The sequence below is a fragment of the Pinus tabuliformis genome, chromosome Q, assembly GCF_031772625.1.
Source record: "Pinus tabuliformis cultivar Carrire ecotype Pingquan chromosome Q, CPIR1, whole genome shotgun sequence".
NCBI classification, from domain to species: Eukaryota; Viridiplantae; Streptophyta; class Pinopsida; order Pinales; family Pinaceae; genus Pinus; species Pinus tabuliformis.
The window spans coordinates 444,904,902-444,918,565 of NC_142296.1; the positions used below are offsets into that span (position 1 = coordinate 444,904,902).

General features: G+C 37.7%; 1 protein-coding gene across 2 annotated transcripts in view; it reads left to right on the forward strand.

Moving 5' to 3' along the window:
- Nucleotides 1-13,664, forward strand: part of SAR1 (SUPPRESSOR OF AUXIN RESISTANCE1) — a 333,388-nt gene that overhangs the window by 152,572 nt on the left and 167,152 nt on the right. For both annotated transcript variants that reach the window (XM_089384665.1, XM_089384663.1), the window contains exons 10-12: nucleotides 10,029-10,211; nucleotides 10,292-10,484; nucleotides 10,729-11,309. In XM_089384665.1, the coding sequence (XP_089240791.1) occupies nucleotides 10,029-10,211; nucleotides 10,292-10,484; nucleotides 10,729-11,309 (957 nt within the window). The remainder of the gene's footprint in view (nucleotides 1-10,028; nucleotides 10,212-10,291; nucleotides 10,485-10,728; nucleotides 11,310-13,664) is intronic.

A 13,664-nucleotide genomic window follows, 5' to 3' on the forward strand; every position in this document is an offset into this window, starting at 1 on the left:
TAGTGAGTATTCTTGTTAGTGAAGCTTCTCTTCACACTGCATTCCATGCACATTTATATACTGCTTTGCTTGAAGATATTGCAACATCCTTGTGCTTCATGCTGTTCCAGCTCAAAGTTATTGAACCATTGCAAAATGCATCACCAGCTACAAGACACAAGTTCTGTGCCATATCTGATGTGTTTGACACAAACACACTAAGACACATATTTGACACGTGCCCTAGCTGTGTTCCGTGTGTTAGACTGAAACACATTTTTTTTTATTGGCATTTTTCACTTTTAGCTATAGTTAATGAACTCTCTTGGTCCCTCATTGTGCAGGTGAAGGGTAAAATTGATATTTGAAGGCATTCCAAGTGTTTTGTAAATGTTCCAATTTCTAAAATTTTGGATCATTATCTCTATATTTCATTTTTGTACTTGTAATTTGTGTGTGTGTGTGTTTGTTTCCCATGTCCTGTTTCCATGGACTATGTGTCCCCTGTCGGATACTCATATGTCCGTTTCCTTCATGTCCTGTTTTCTCATGCCGTGTGAATTAGATAATGTGATGTTGACTCACTCTCATTTGTGCATCTTACCCAGGGGGAATCAGTTTATCCTAATCATGCGTTGTCCTTTCGTGCACACTCAACTTGTTTCTACCTCCTGGTTTTGAGTCTTGACACCATCTGCACTATGTAATTCTGTACCAACATGTTTGAAAGTCTTCACCAACCTTGTCAATCTCCTTAGTAATGATTTAGTCCATCCTTCATCTTCATAATCTAATTCTTACTTCATATCTAATTCAATTATAGGTTGTAGATAAATTAGTTTTTTATTTTTTATTTTTATTTCTCTTCTTTCTAAAATTGAAGAATACATCTTATACAAAAATATTTATAATCAGAAATGCAAAGACAAGGGTATATACGTTGAACTTCATAATCTCTTCTTGAGGGCTTCTAGAGCAGAAATAAAAGAAAAATGCTCTATAGTGGTCCAAAGATTAGTCATCTTTGGCCAACAAGGATTCCTTTCCAGAAGTTGATGGTATACTTCATCTTTCCACAAACTACTAAAAGAAGACAGAGAGCTACTTTCTTGATCAAAATCAAACATACACCTAACTTTCCAGAACACGAATAACACTAAGACCGTTGGCAATGCTGAACCTTGGGGATTGTGAGTAAGATAATTGCCATCCCCAAACAAAGTAATGTGCTAATGCACCTGGACCTAGGGTAGTGTAGAATGTTGATCCTCAAACAAACTCCAATAATGCTCGGTGAATTGAGACTCCCAAATGATATACTTGGTTGTCGTTGGACATTAGCTAACTACATAGGCCTCATCTGATAGACCACTAATGGTCAACTTGGCCCAACACAAAATCTCTTGATAGATGACTAGCCAAGCCAAAACCATCGGCATAATGGAAGACCACACTGTGGAGATGTTGAATACATGGGTTATTCAAGTCCTTAGATACCCATTGAGCATTAAGAATCAGAGAAAGAGGATGTCTTTGTGAAGTGTTGAATGCATATAGCAGGAGTCATACTGAAGAAGCAGATTGGCAAAGCTCCTGTTGTAGTCTCTCAAAAATGGTCTAGGCATACCCATGTTCATCTTATAAACTCAAGCTTTGGAATAAGGGCTTGCTGCTCCATGATTAAGAGAGGATTAATGGTGAGAAGATGACCAAGAGTTCATCCTTTCCAATAATGAGCACTAGTATCCCATAAATCTTGCCAAAAGGGTTAGTGTTTTGTAGTTTGGACAGGTGTTCTAGTCTCTATTGGTGTCTATGAGGCTAAGGAACACGAGGATAATTATCTGCAAGACCCAAAAAATGTTTTTAAAGAAAATGTATTAATTAGATTATTTAGCCAATTTTTAATTATTTTCTTAAGTCTAACTTAGGAAAAGTGGTTAATTAAATCAAATTAGTTGAGACAAAATCAATTTTGCTCTAATGACTTCTAGAAAAATCACGAGATGGAGTCAAGATGACCTTAGCCATCGATTGGAGTTAGATCATGCCTATTGATTCGTCAATGAGAGATTATAAGAGCAAGTCGATGGGGCATTTGGAGATACAATGAATTGCAGTGAGAGCAAGGGCACAATGATAATGTGGAGGACACCAACGGTGGGGTTTCAACAGGAAAATTGAGGCGAGAATTTCTAGATAACTTCTTCATGAAGGTTCCATTTATTTCGATAGAGGGAAGGAGGCTGAATTGATTTTGCACAAAGGTTGCTTTAGCTAGTGTGAGTCGCTGGGCAACAGTTCGATTTCCAGTTGTCGGATGAGGTGTGAGTTGCTCTAGCGAATTGATGGAGGCAAAGATTATTACTAGAATGAGTTTTTGGAGGTAGTGCGAGTTCCAGAAGAGGCCATGCACATTTCTAGTTTTGCCAGTGTGTGTTGCTGGAGGAGGTGCAAATTGCATAGAAAAGGGTTGAGTTTGTTTGCGGAGGATTTTCCAGTTCAATTTGGCTACTAGAGGTGAAGGAAAATTATTGCTGGATTGTTTTCTGTGAGAGGCAAGTAGTCTATGTAATTCTCAATTACGAAGATTATTATTGATAATAAAACCCATATATGTTGTATTGGTTTTCCCCACATTGTGGTTTTTCCAGGGTCTATTGTCGAAAAATAATGGTGTCTAAATTTTGTGTGTGCATTACTTTTCTCAGTTCTTGTTATTATTGGTGAAAATTGCAGTAGTGATTTTATTCATTATTTATCGTAATTAATTTCTGAAGACAAATGATCTGCATAAAATAGAAGAATAATTTGTTCTACTTGCAATTAAGGAAATTTCACATGGTATCAGAGGAGATCTAAAGTGCATGGGATTTACTATGGGCACAGGAAGAGAGGGTTTGTAAAACCTAGTTCGAACTTCTTCAGATCTATTGAGTTCTATCCGATTGAAGATTTCAAGAAATAGCTTCAGCAGGTTTGAGAGATCAGGACAGGTTGGATGGAGCCTCAAATTTTGGTGTCTGAAGCCATAATTATGTTGTTGTTGGAAGAGAATGATCTCAAGGAGTATGTGACCACTGTGATAGCCATACCAATGGATCCAGCGTAACTCTCAATGTATAAGAAGGAATATGCAAAGCTAGGAGGATTATCTTGGATGAAGTTAAGGACCATATAGTTCTGCGTATATGCTGATTTTGATACAACAAGGAAAATTATGAAACTGTTGCAAGATTCTACTACTAATAGGAAGCTGATCCTCAGAGAAAAGTGGAGAAACACAAAGATGAAGAAAGGGGAAGGCATTGTAAGTTATCTCATTAGAGTCATTAACATGAAGGACGAGTTAGAAAATGTTAACAATAAACCAGATGATGATGACCTTGTGAGAATCACATCAAATGGATTCTCAAAGCGATGGGATGTGTTCGTTCAAGTTATTAATAGACAAGATACACTACTGAGTTGGGATTGCCTACAGAGCGATTTCACTTAGGAGGAGCTCATTTGTGGCATTAATAGTGGTAAAATTCAGAAGCATGAAGATGACGAAAACATGGCCCTAGTAGGAAAGGGAAAGGCCAAGAAGGGCTCGAATAAGGGGTCCAAGGGAGAGAAGAAGAAAAAGGACTTGAGTAAAATCAAGTGCTTTGGTTGCGGTCAACAAGGACACTATGTTAGCCAATGCCTAAACAGAAAGAAGCGCAAGAAGAAGGGGAAGCAACAAACAACAAGTTCAGTGGACATTGAGGACTTATCTTCGAGGCTAGAGGATGAGTTCACCCTCATAACTTGTCTTCGGGATGTGCCAATGTCCATATTTGAAGGCTGCAATTGTTTTTCATTTCGATGTTTATATGATTAAATAACTTGTTAATGTAAATAACAAGTAGGAGATAATAAACCAAATATTGCAGTAGGGGTTTCTGATGTGTTAGATTCATAAATTTTCACAATGATGAAGTCATGTTCCACTTTGTATAAGGTCAATCTTGTCTAGGTAAAGTATCCTCCAAGACCTTGTCACTTATCCTCTTCAAGTCAGCCTACAACGATGGAAGTGTTGAAGGAAATGTAACTAGGCTAGGTGTTCATAAATGTAATTTTGATATTTGTACTTATTCAAGAAAAGAGAAATTAATCTTTGTATTATTTGTCAATGAGTTTCTTGCTCATTGAAAATAGGTCAAGCACATTTTGAAGTGCTTCTAGAGAGTCAAAGTCAAAATGTAATTATGATAAGACCCTTTGAGGGCATGTTACATCATGTAAGTCATCATACAAGGTCATGGGAACACCTCCAAGCATGGTCAAATCCTCTCCTAGCAGCAATGAAGTCTACAAGCAACAAAACGATGGGTAAAATTGAATTATAGAGCAAAACTGTAAGTCAGCCTTAAGGACAGTCATGTCGGCTTGAAGAGGAGGGACAAACCTCTATTTATAGAGGTTGTCCACTCCTCAAAAGGACAAGAACTTCACTCTGAAATCCGCATACAAGAGGAGGGCTAAAAAGGACGAAGATAAGGTAGAAAAAGGGTAACAAGGACAACGAAGATAAGGAGACAAAACAACGAAGGGAAGGAGGTACTTAAGGACAGTCATGTCGGCTTGAAGAGGAGGTACAAACCTCTATTTATAGAGGCTGTCCACTCCTCAAAAGGACAAGAAATTCACTTTGAAATCCGCATACAAGAGGAGGGCCAAAAAGGACGAAGATAAGGCAGAAAAAGGGTAACAAGGACAACGAATATAAGGAGACAAAACAACGAAGGGAAGGAGGTCATTTCTGAAGCTTTTATAGCCACACGTGCGAGGTCAAGGAAGGCTTGACTGTGGCCATAGCAACAGAAAAGGACAAGTCAATATATCTTACTGTTTTGGGTGTAAACAAGGTCTATTAGGCCTCTCTCTACAAGCAAAGGAGAATCCCACACATACGAAGGAAGAAGGACCAAGATTGAAGAAGATAGAACTATTTCTAGTACTAGAAACAGTCACACGTGCGAGGTGCAGGAAGGGTTTGGCAACAATGTAAGGCAACAACATGAATATCCTCATTCAGATGTATACCTAGGCCTACAAGGTGTCCAAAGAAAAGCAAAAAAGCCTCTGTCTGTTGATTTGGGGTAGCATTAGATGTGCTTTATCTGCGAAATTTGGTGGAGAGGTTGGGGCACATGAGATCTCCAATACCTAGAAAGGGTTTGGGCAGATTCTAAACAGATTAGGAGATATTAAAATAATTAATATTTTTAATGGAGTCCCTAAGTCTAAACTTAGGGAAAATAAAATATTAATGTGTATTAATATGAATCTGTGTTAGAATGGTCCAAAAGACATGGATCAAGCCAGATCTAATCTTAGCCGTTGATTAGGGACTTCATCTCGACGGTTGAGATGTCAACAAGAAAAGTATAAGAGGAGGCTTGAGGGTCACTTGGAGAGTACACCAGATGATCAGTCGTTCTATTCTCTAGAGCGGGGTTTGCTAAGAGAGATAGAATCAGTGATCGGGAGAGCAACTGAGGGGCATTGAGTACAAAGAAACAGAGAAGGTAGAGATTATGCTGGGAGAGCAGTGCAACAACCAAGGAGGGTGACACAGAGCCAGCAAGGGCTCACGCAGGGCCACACAGAGACAGACAAGTGTTGCGCAGAGCACCAGAGGGGCCAGTGTAGATGATGCAGAGGCTCCCAGAGCTGACGGAGGGCCTCCTGGGGCTGATGCAGGCCTAGAAAGGATGACGAAGGGCTAGTGTGAGACAGAAAGGGGTTGACGCAGTCCAGATTGGCAGACGCTGGGGTTGCAAGAGAAGTTTTGTGCTGAAGAGTTGTTGGAAGGGTTTTCCGGGGCTTTAGCCAGGAGATTTCTCTCAAACTGTGAGGTATAGTTGCTAAGGAAATTCTATGTTGGGTAGGCCAGTTTCGGCACCAAGATTGTACTCTGATATTGCTTAATAAGAAAATCCTCAGATAGTTGCACCAGTTTTCCTGCATTGGGTTTTTCCGGGGACATTGGTCCAAAAATAATGGTGTCATGTGGTGTGTTTGTTCTTGTTTCTTTTAGTTGTCGATCTGTAATATGTTGAGCATGCACTGGTGTTTATTTTCAGTATTTACTTTGTAAATAACTTGTTAAAGAAAAATAACAATTAGGTAGGAATAAATCATAAAAAGTGCATGAAAGGTTTCTAAACTAAGTAAACTTAGAAACTTCAACACTATCTATAACGAAGTAACGAAGCCCTAATATTCTAGGGTTTCCTAACCTAGAAGACAAAGTGCCGGATGAAATGCTGAAAGATGTGCCGGAAGTGACAGTGCAGAAGGAAGAAGGATTTGACTTATGCTTGGAGGATATCCCAGTCAAAGGTCTAGGTTTTGGCAGTTGTTCAAATAAGAAGCTTCAATAAGAGAAATCTTACAAAGGGTTTTCCTCTCAAGAGTACAGAGGGTTTGTTTGTGGCAGAGAGCCAAATTCTGTGTTCCTGTTATTTTGTTTTGGTAGCAGTTTGATGAAGCACACACATATGCACTAATAAGAAGAAGAAGAAGTATAAGCTAATAAGAAAAGTAAAAAGACTTCACAAATTGTTATCAAGTCACAGAGAATCATAATAACACTACTTTGCCCTAGATTCTCTTACAGGAAGAACATGTTAAAGGAAGTCGGTCTCACTACTTGTCGTCATGTCGGCCTAAGGGTCATGAGTTGATGGGTATAAGTAGCCTCACTCGACCTCACTTGAAGGAAAGCAACTCGACAAGAATTCAATGAAGAAGTGCGAACAAGGTGGCTACAAAGAGAAGTGCGAAGAAGTGATAAGGAGAGTTTCTTCTGGGCAAGCGAAGGAGGATTCTTTTGGGTCAACGAAGAAGAGATTCTTCTGGGTTAGCGAAGTAAGGTTTCTTTTGGGATATCAAAGGAAGGATTCTTTTGGGGCAGCGAAGAAAAGGTTCTTCTGAGGTACTTGTTCTGGGTGATAGAGATAGAGATCTAGAGACCAAGATTCTCTAGAGGAAGCCAGTGAGATCATAGAGATCGAGTTTCTCTAAAGAAAGTCGAGAAGTAGTGTTAAGGATAGAGATCGAGTTTCTCTAGGAGCCGAGGAAAGCAATTCGAGATCAAGAAGAAAGTCGAGAAAGAGAAGAGGTAGATCATGAAGGTTAGTGACAAGGTTCTTGAGAGGATACTAGAGGCAAGGGTCTTTGTCATGGTCTTGGTACTCATCAATTGAAGATCTAGAAATAGAATTTTGATCGGGTTTTCCTCTTAAGAGGTGAGAGGTTTTGGCCCTAGCTGACAAGCCTACATACTGTGTCACTTGTTTTTTATTGTGCATATTGGTAATTGTCTTGATGAAAAGAACAAAATAATAACATAACGAAGAAAAGACTATAAGCTAAGTAGTAAAAGTATATCACAAGCAATTATCAAGCAGAGAAATATTTTAACTATTCATGCCCTAGATTTCTCAACATTTTTAAATGTTAACTTTTAGATTTCTTTGATGCCTTCCTCGAGATTTGGTCGTTAAATGCTTGAGTGTCCCTTGATGAGATGCCTTTTCCTTGATTTGTCACCTTAGCTCTGAAACGATGTTGAGAAATCTAGGGCATCAAGATTAGGTGATTTCTCTTCCAATGATAACTGCTTGTGAATGCTTTTTATTTCCTTAGATTAGGATCTTCTCTTTAGTTAGATTATTATAGTGTTCTTCTTCATCAAAAAACTACCAAAGCATAAACAATAAAGAGACAAGAGACACAGAATGTAAGTGATCAACCAGGGCCAAAACCTCTCCAGCTTGAGAGGAAAACCCAAATGAATTCTTCTTCATATACAGACTTCAATTAACGGATACCAAGACCAAGACCTAGACCCTTGACACAATGACCTTTCCAAGACCAAGTCACAAGCCTTCTTGATTCAACTTCCTTCTTGCGTCATTGATAATCAAGCTTCTTCCTTCAATAACTCGGTTATCCTTAAGATTTCAATTCCCTGGATCAAATTTGCAGTTCTTGACCCTCCTGCAGAAACCCTGGCACATGTGGTTGACCAACCTTTTGAACCTTGATCTTCTTCGCTTGGATGGTATGACCTCTTGTTACAATTCGACTTGTAACATTGCTTAACTTCTTCCTTGATTCGACTTCTTGGACAACAGGAAGACCTTCGACCCTTTCTAGAGTAGATACTTCTTCCTTCCTTCACATGCGTGGATTTATTAGCCCTAAAACAAACCCATAAACAACACCTAAATCTTCACTCTTCGTTTCCTTCTCTTCACTGGTTATGGGGCTCCTTTCCTAGTGATCTTCCCACTTCTTATTGCAGACTTACTTGACCGAATTGCTTGTCCTTGAATGGAGGCTGAGCTGCCCTATATATAGTGTTTCGTCCATATTTATAAGCCAACTTGCCATTCTGGAAGTATCCTTGGGCCGACATGAAGAAGAGCTTGTGAGAAGGCCTTGGAGGCTTAATAATTTTTCTTTTACAATGGATTACATACCCAAAATGGGTCTTCAAACTTTGACATTGACTCTATGAATTTTATGACTTGATGACCAAACCTAAAGCACACAATGGGAGCCTTAACTAAAATTAAAATTCCTTGCTCATGAAACCCATGAGACAAGCATTAATAATTTGTACAAATTTAAAACAATCAAAAACTGTAAGTTCGATACCAAAATAAGTAACTAATTTAAATCCCATTCTCTTCTATTGTTTTTCTTTCAAATTCTGTGGTGAATTTTCGCTTTGTTATATTATAAACTTACCAACAATAAGATGGTAGAATTTTGTTTGATCACAAATCTTTGTGCCTTTAAATAAGTTGTATTCCACATGAATACCATGTGCAAAACCACGGGTTCTCATAAACCTGGATCTCGAACACCACTGGTAACTTGGTCGAGCGTTTCCCCAAACCACCAGAAACATCTTGGAAACAAATAAAGTACAGTATGTGAACTAGTAATATAGCTGTGGTCAAATTATAATAATAATATTTATTTTTATTTTTGATTTGACTGACTCTTTTTACATTTTACATTTATATATGATTTACTTTGAATATTAATGAGAACAGATGAAGCTGACCTTTATTTTTGGTTTGTTTTTTCCTTTCCTATATATATCTTTCCCGACATTTAGAAAATGTTGACATACTTTCTTTCTTACATTACACCTACGCATTTCCCCTATACTTGTCTGTAAAGTGCCTCTCGGTGCAATAAGCTGGTTTATTGTGGCAATTTTGTATTTTACAAGCTAGTTTGCTACAACATTGTGTGATTTCTTGATTGTGTGTGTCTGGGGACTTTCTTTGTTTTTATTTGTCAGCCCTTTGTGTTCGTTGTGTGTTTGTGGTGGTTTGTCTTCATTTTTCAGCTCTTTTCTTCTGGGTTTGTTGACTTGACCTTTCCATTGCAATGTCGCATCTTTGCAGAGCTGTAGCTTACCGCATAGTTGAGGGTTTACCTATTGTGGGTTCTGTGTTTAGCCCACCTTCACTTTTATTTGTTACTATGTCATTTGCCATTTTGGTTTGTTTTGGGAAGAGTGTAATGTACCTAAACTATATTATTTGTGTCGTTAAACACAGTTGCGTCTGTTTGGTATGATATATACTAACTTTTTGATTGCATATCAATAATTCATTGTATAATTCAGAATAATTATTATTCTTTATGTTCTTCTGGATAATACGGGCAGGCCCCTTTTCTTTTGAATGCTTATGGCGTCCCGTGACTACTGCAATTCATGTCGCAAAGAGATGGCATTCTTTATCTTTGTATTATAGTTTATTACATGTGATTTTGTTACGTTGACCTAGTTTTTTGTCAGAGGACACTAATATAATTTCATGTCATTATTTTATATTTTGTTTTAATATCTGTTAAATGTGTTGACTTGCAAATTATATTATTCATATTGAAAATGCCAGTATTTTTTAATTAGTGAACACTGGTTTTCAAAGTGATGTTTTATGATGCAATCATTTTTATTTGTAACTGTGCTGATTTGGCAGAATGAAATCTCTCCTTCAGTTTCTACCCTATTTTTACGTAGACTCTTGCAACCAGGCATCCGACAGCGTATATCACTCCAGGAAGTTCTGGAAACCTGCCAAAGGCATTTAAGTGATTCTGAGTTTCGCTCTCTCACAGTAGAGGGGCTACACAAGGAGATTCTGACAGTTATAGAAAGTGAGGTAGGTTGGCTGTAAATTGCATGATTTCTTGAAGGTTGTTATTATTCATATACTTAAATGGGAAATTTTGGTTGAATCAGGGAAATGAGGACAGCCCAATTGCTTTATCACATGAATGGGAAAAAGTTTGCAGTCTTTATATGCAGTGTTGGTGTCATAATAATGTGCCATACAATTTGTTCTGCAATCCCTCAACTGGAGGCATTGGACTGATAAGAAGGCACTCTCTGTCAGTTTGTCGTGAGTTGGATGAGTTTGAAGAGCTTGTACATGGTGGGCTAACAATCTTCTTTCAGTTTGTTAAAAAATATCTCCTTCAATTTGTTTGTTTTGGAACAATCATCTTAATTTTTTATTGTGAAGGGATTAAATCTATAGCAGGATGTGATTCGGCTTTTTTACTGCTAAAATCATAGGAACTAGGTTGAATGTTTTTATGTTAAAAGTTTGTGGGATATTGCTTGTAGTTGTAGAGAATTTTATTTAGTTTCATTGATAGTTTCTCTATCTTATTCAGGGATGCCTATTGTTAATGGGGATTTTTCCAGCCTTTCTTCTGTCTGGGCGGACAATATAATTGATTCTGAAATACTTCATGGTATACTGAAGTGTACCCGCAGCATCTCCAAACATTTAGGGAAGGCTGCTCTTGCTGTGTTCTATGAAGGTTTAAGAAGGCCGTCAAGTGTTACTTTCCAACATATTGGGTGTTGCTTCCTTAGGATTTTGGATATGGGATATGACTTTTCTGTTTTGAAGCGAAGTAATTCACATGTTGGGTTAGATTCTGTCCGTGGAAAGGAACATCACTATCACAACAATCAAAGAAAGTTTGCTCTCAGTATATTATTATCTCTGCAGGATTTGCGTGATAAAGCTGGTGGCTGGAATAGAGTTTTGGATGTCATTGAAAAGTACTTAAGCAGTCTAATCCCCCAAAGATTTTCATTGCACAATGAATCTGCTACAAAAGGAACACTCTATAATGTTAATACAGTATTATTGGTTCAGTCAACTTCTCAGGTTGCAGAAATCCAATTTGGGGCTGCACGCGACTTACTCCTGCTGCTTGGTCACTTGGTTAAAATTAAAGGGCAGGTGAGCTTTATACCTAATAACCTTATTTTTCTTTTTGGCTGCATGCCTCCATGATTCTAACTGTTGGTTTAAAAATATGAGAATTGAAAATATCTCTTTTTCTGAAGCACATTTCATGATTATGAATTGGTAACAGTTAATCTTTTATATAGGGCTGTAGATTTGATAGTAACAACTTATTAAACTGTAGGTTGTATATTGCTTGCTAGTAGTCTCACATTCTGTGACAGGACAACAGGAGAATCTAGTATTCAGAAGTGCTGGTCAATGTGCTGCAAAAAATTATGCTCATCTTCATCTTTCAATCTTTTCATGTGACAAGTCAAGGAGAAACAAAATTTATCATTCAGAAACGCTTGTCAATGTGCCGCCAAAAATTATACTTGTCCTCGCCTTTCAAAGTTTACATGAATGATTGAATTTAAGTTGGCAACTTCATGGAGATAATTCTTGTTTGATTGCTAGATTTTTGGCATGTTATCTATGCCGCGAAAACAGCAATATTTGATTTCTTATCCATTGTGTTCTTATATCACTTATTTTTATGTTGTTTGCCACTTTTGAACAATGCACATTTGGTGGAAGCATAAGGGATGCCACCTGTTCTTTTTATTTTTTTATCTTTTTTTCTATGTATGTGTGTTTTCATTTTTGGAATACAATTAAATAGCACTTGTTGATGTCTGGGATGGACATGCACGAGTGCATTGTCACTTGAAAGGGTTTTGTTTCTTGAGCTCCCGGTTGGGTTGATGACATGCTTGTCTTTCTATGTGTAAAATATTAGGGAGACATGGCAAATACTTCTTTTGCTAGGGTGTTGAGACTGACATGTTTGTGATATTTTGCTAGGTCTTTCACTCAACAAGTTAGTGGCTGCACTGCCTTCAGGGCATGCTATAGTCAACTTATGAGCTTTTACAATTTGACCTCTTGGAGAAGAAATGATTTGGAGCATGCCTTGGATCACAAGGACATTTCAAACTTCATTGTTAAATGCACGTGGACTTGTGAGCACTATATTTTGTGCCCTACGTTATAGGACACGTCCTTAGGGCTCCCGTGTCCTGTATTTTGCGTGTCAGACACGACATGACCCATAAAATGTGTTCGACACATTTTTCAACATGTCCTAAAAATAGGACACGTGTTTGGGCCATGTTAGATATGTGCCCTAATGTGTCCCGGTTCTAGGACACGTATCCCACTAAAATCCCAAAGTGAAAAGCGTCACGTCTTGATTGTCTTTCATTTTTTCTATCAATTTCCTCTAGCGTTAGCCAAGGCCGAACATGGATCTTAATGACCCAATGCTAGCTCTAGTCACTTTTGATGATGAGACTCTTGAGGGGTCATCCTCCACACCAACAAATGTAGTAGGAGTCTTGGATTTGGCATAGAGGAGGATGGAGCAGAGTCAGATGGCAATGGTAGTGATGGTGATTATGACATGGAGGAGGACTTGGGCAGTTGATAGAGTCGTGACTAGTGAGTCAGTATCACTGACAAGCTATGATATTCCTACAATTTTGTATTTTCCAGTGGCATTCCCTCGATCTATATGCAATACATTTTGATTTTGATGACTTAATGAAAAATCTGCAATTTATGGTTTTAATATCTAAGTTCTACTTGTAAATCTCAAGTTTTATTTTATCATTCATGATATTCCTAAATTTCTAGTTTCTTCTGTGCTTGAACAATTGTTAATAACATGAACAATGAACATCAAATTGTGAATATCATTGATGTAGTAAATTAATAAACTAACAATTCTAAATTTGTAAATACTAAATTGGTAAATTAGTAAATAGGTATCATCACGATTCATGTCTATAGATGTTCTAATTTCTAAAAAATATGGACTGGACACTATATATATATATATAACATGTCCCCCATCTCCTGTTTCCGAGGTTGTTGTGTCTCGTGTCAAATACTCATATTTATGTGTCCTCATGGCATGTGACTTAGTTTGTGCCTTAACAGCTGATATGTTCTTTAAAAGATAGCTGCAAAAATCAGTGAACATATAAGGGAATCTGCCCTTATGTGTCATTTGAAAATCCTCTTCTCCATTTGGGTTGGAGCTTTTCAACCTCTGGGTGGTGTCTGTAATGATTGTAACTGCTATTCTATTCTGTAAATCTAAAATAAAAGATTCAAAAACCAGCAAGGTTAAGGCTGTTTGACTAGCAAGGTAGTGGCCAAATCAATTATGTGAAAATTTGTAAATTAAATGTGTGGAACAGTCCTCAAATCAGCCTCTAATATGGAAAGATACAGTAGAGAGAAAGTGTATCTAAGTTGCAAATTGCCTAAATAAATAGCTAAAAACTCTTAATAACTTATGCG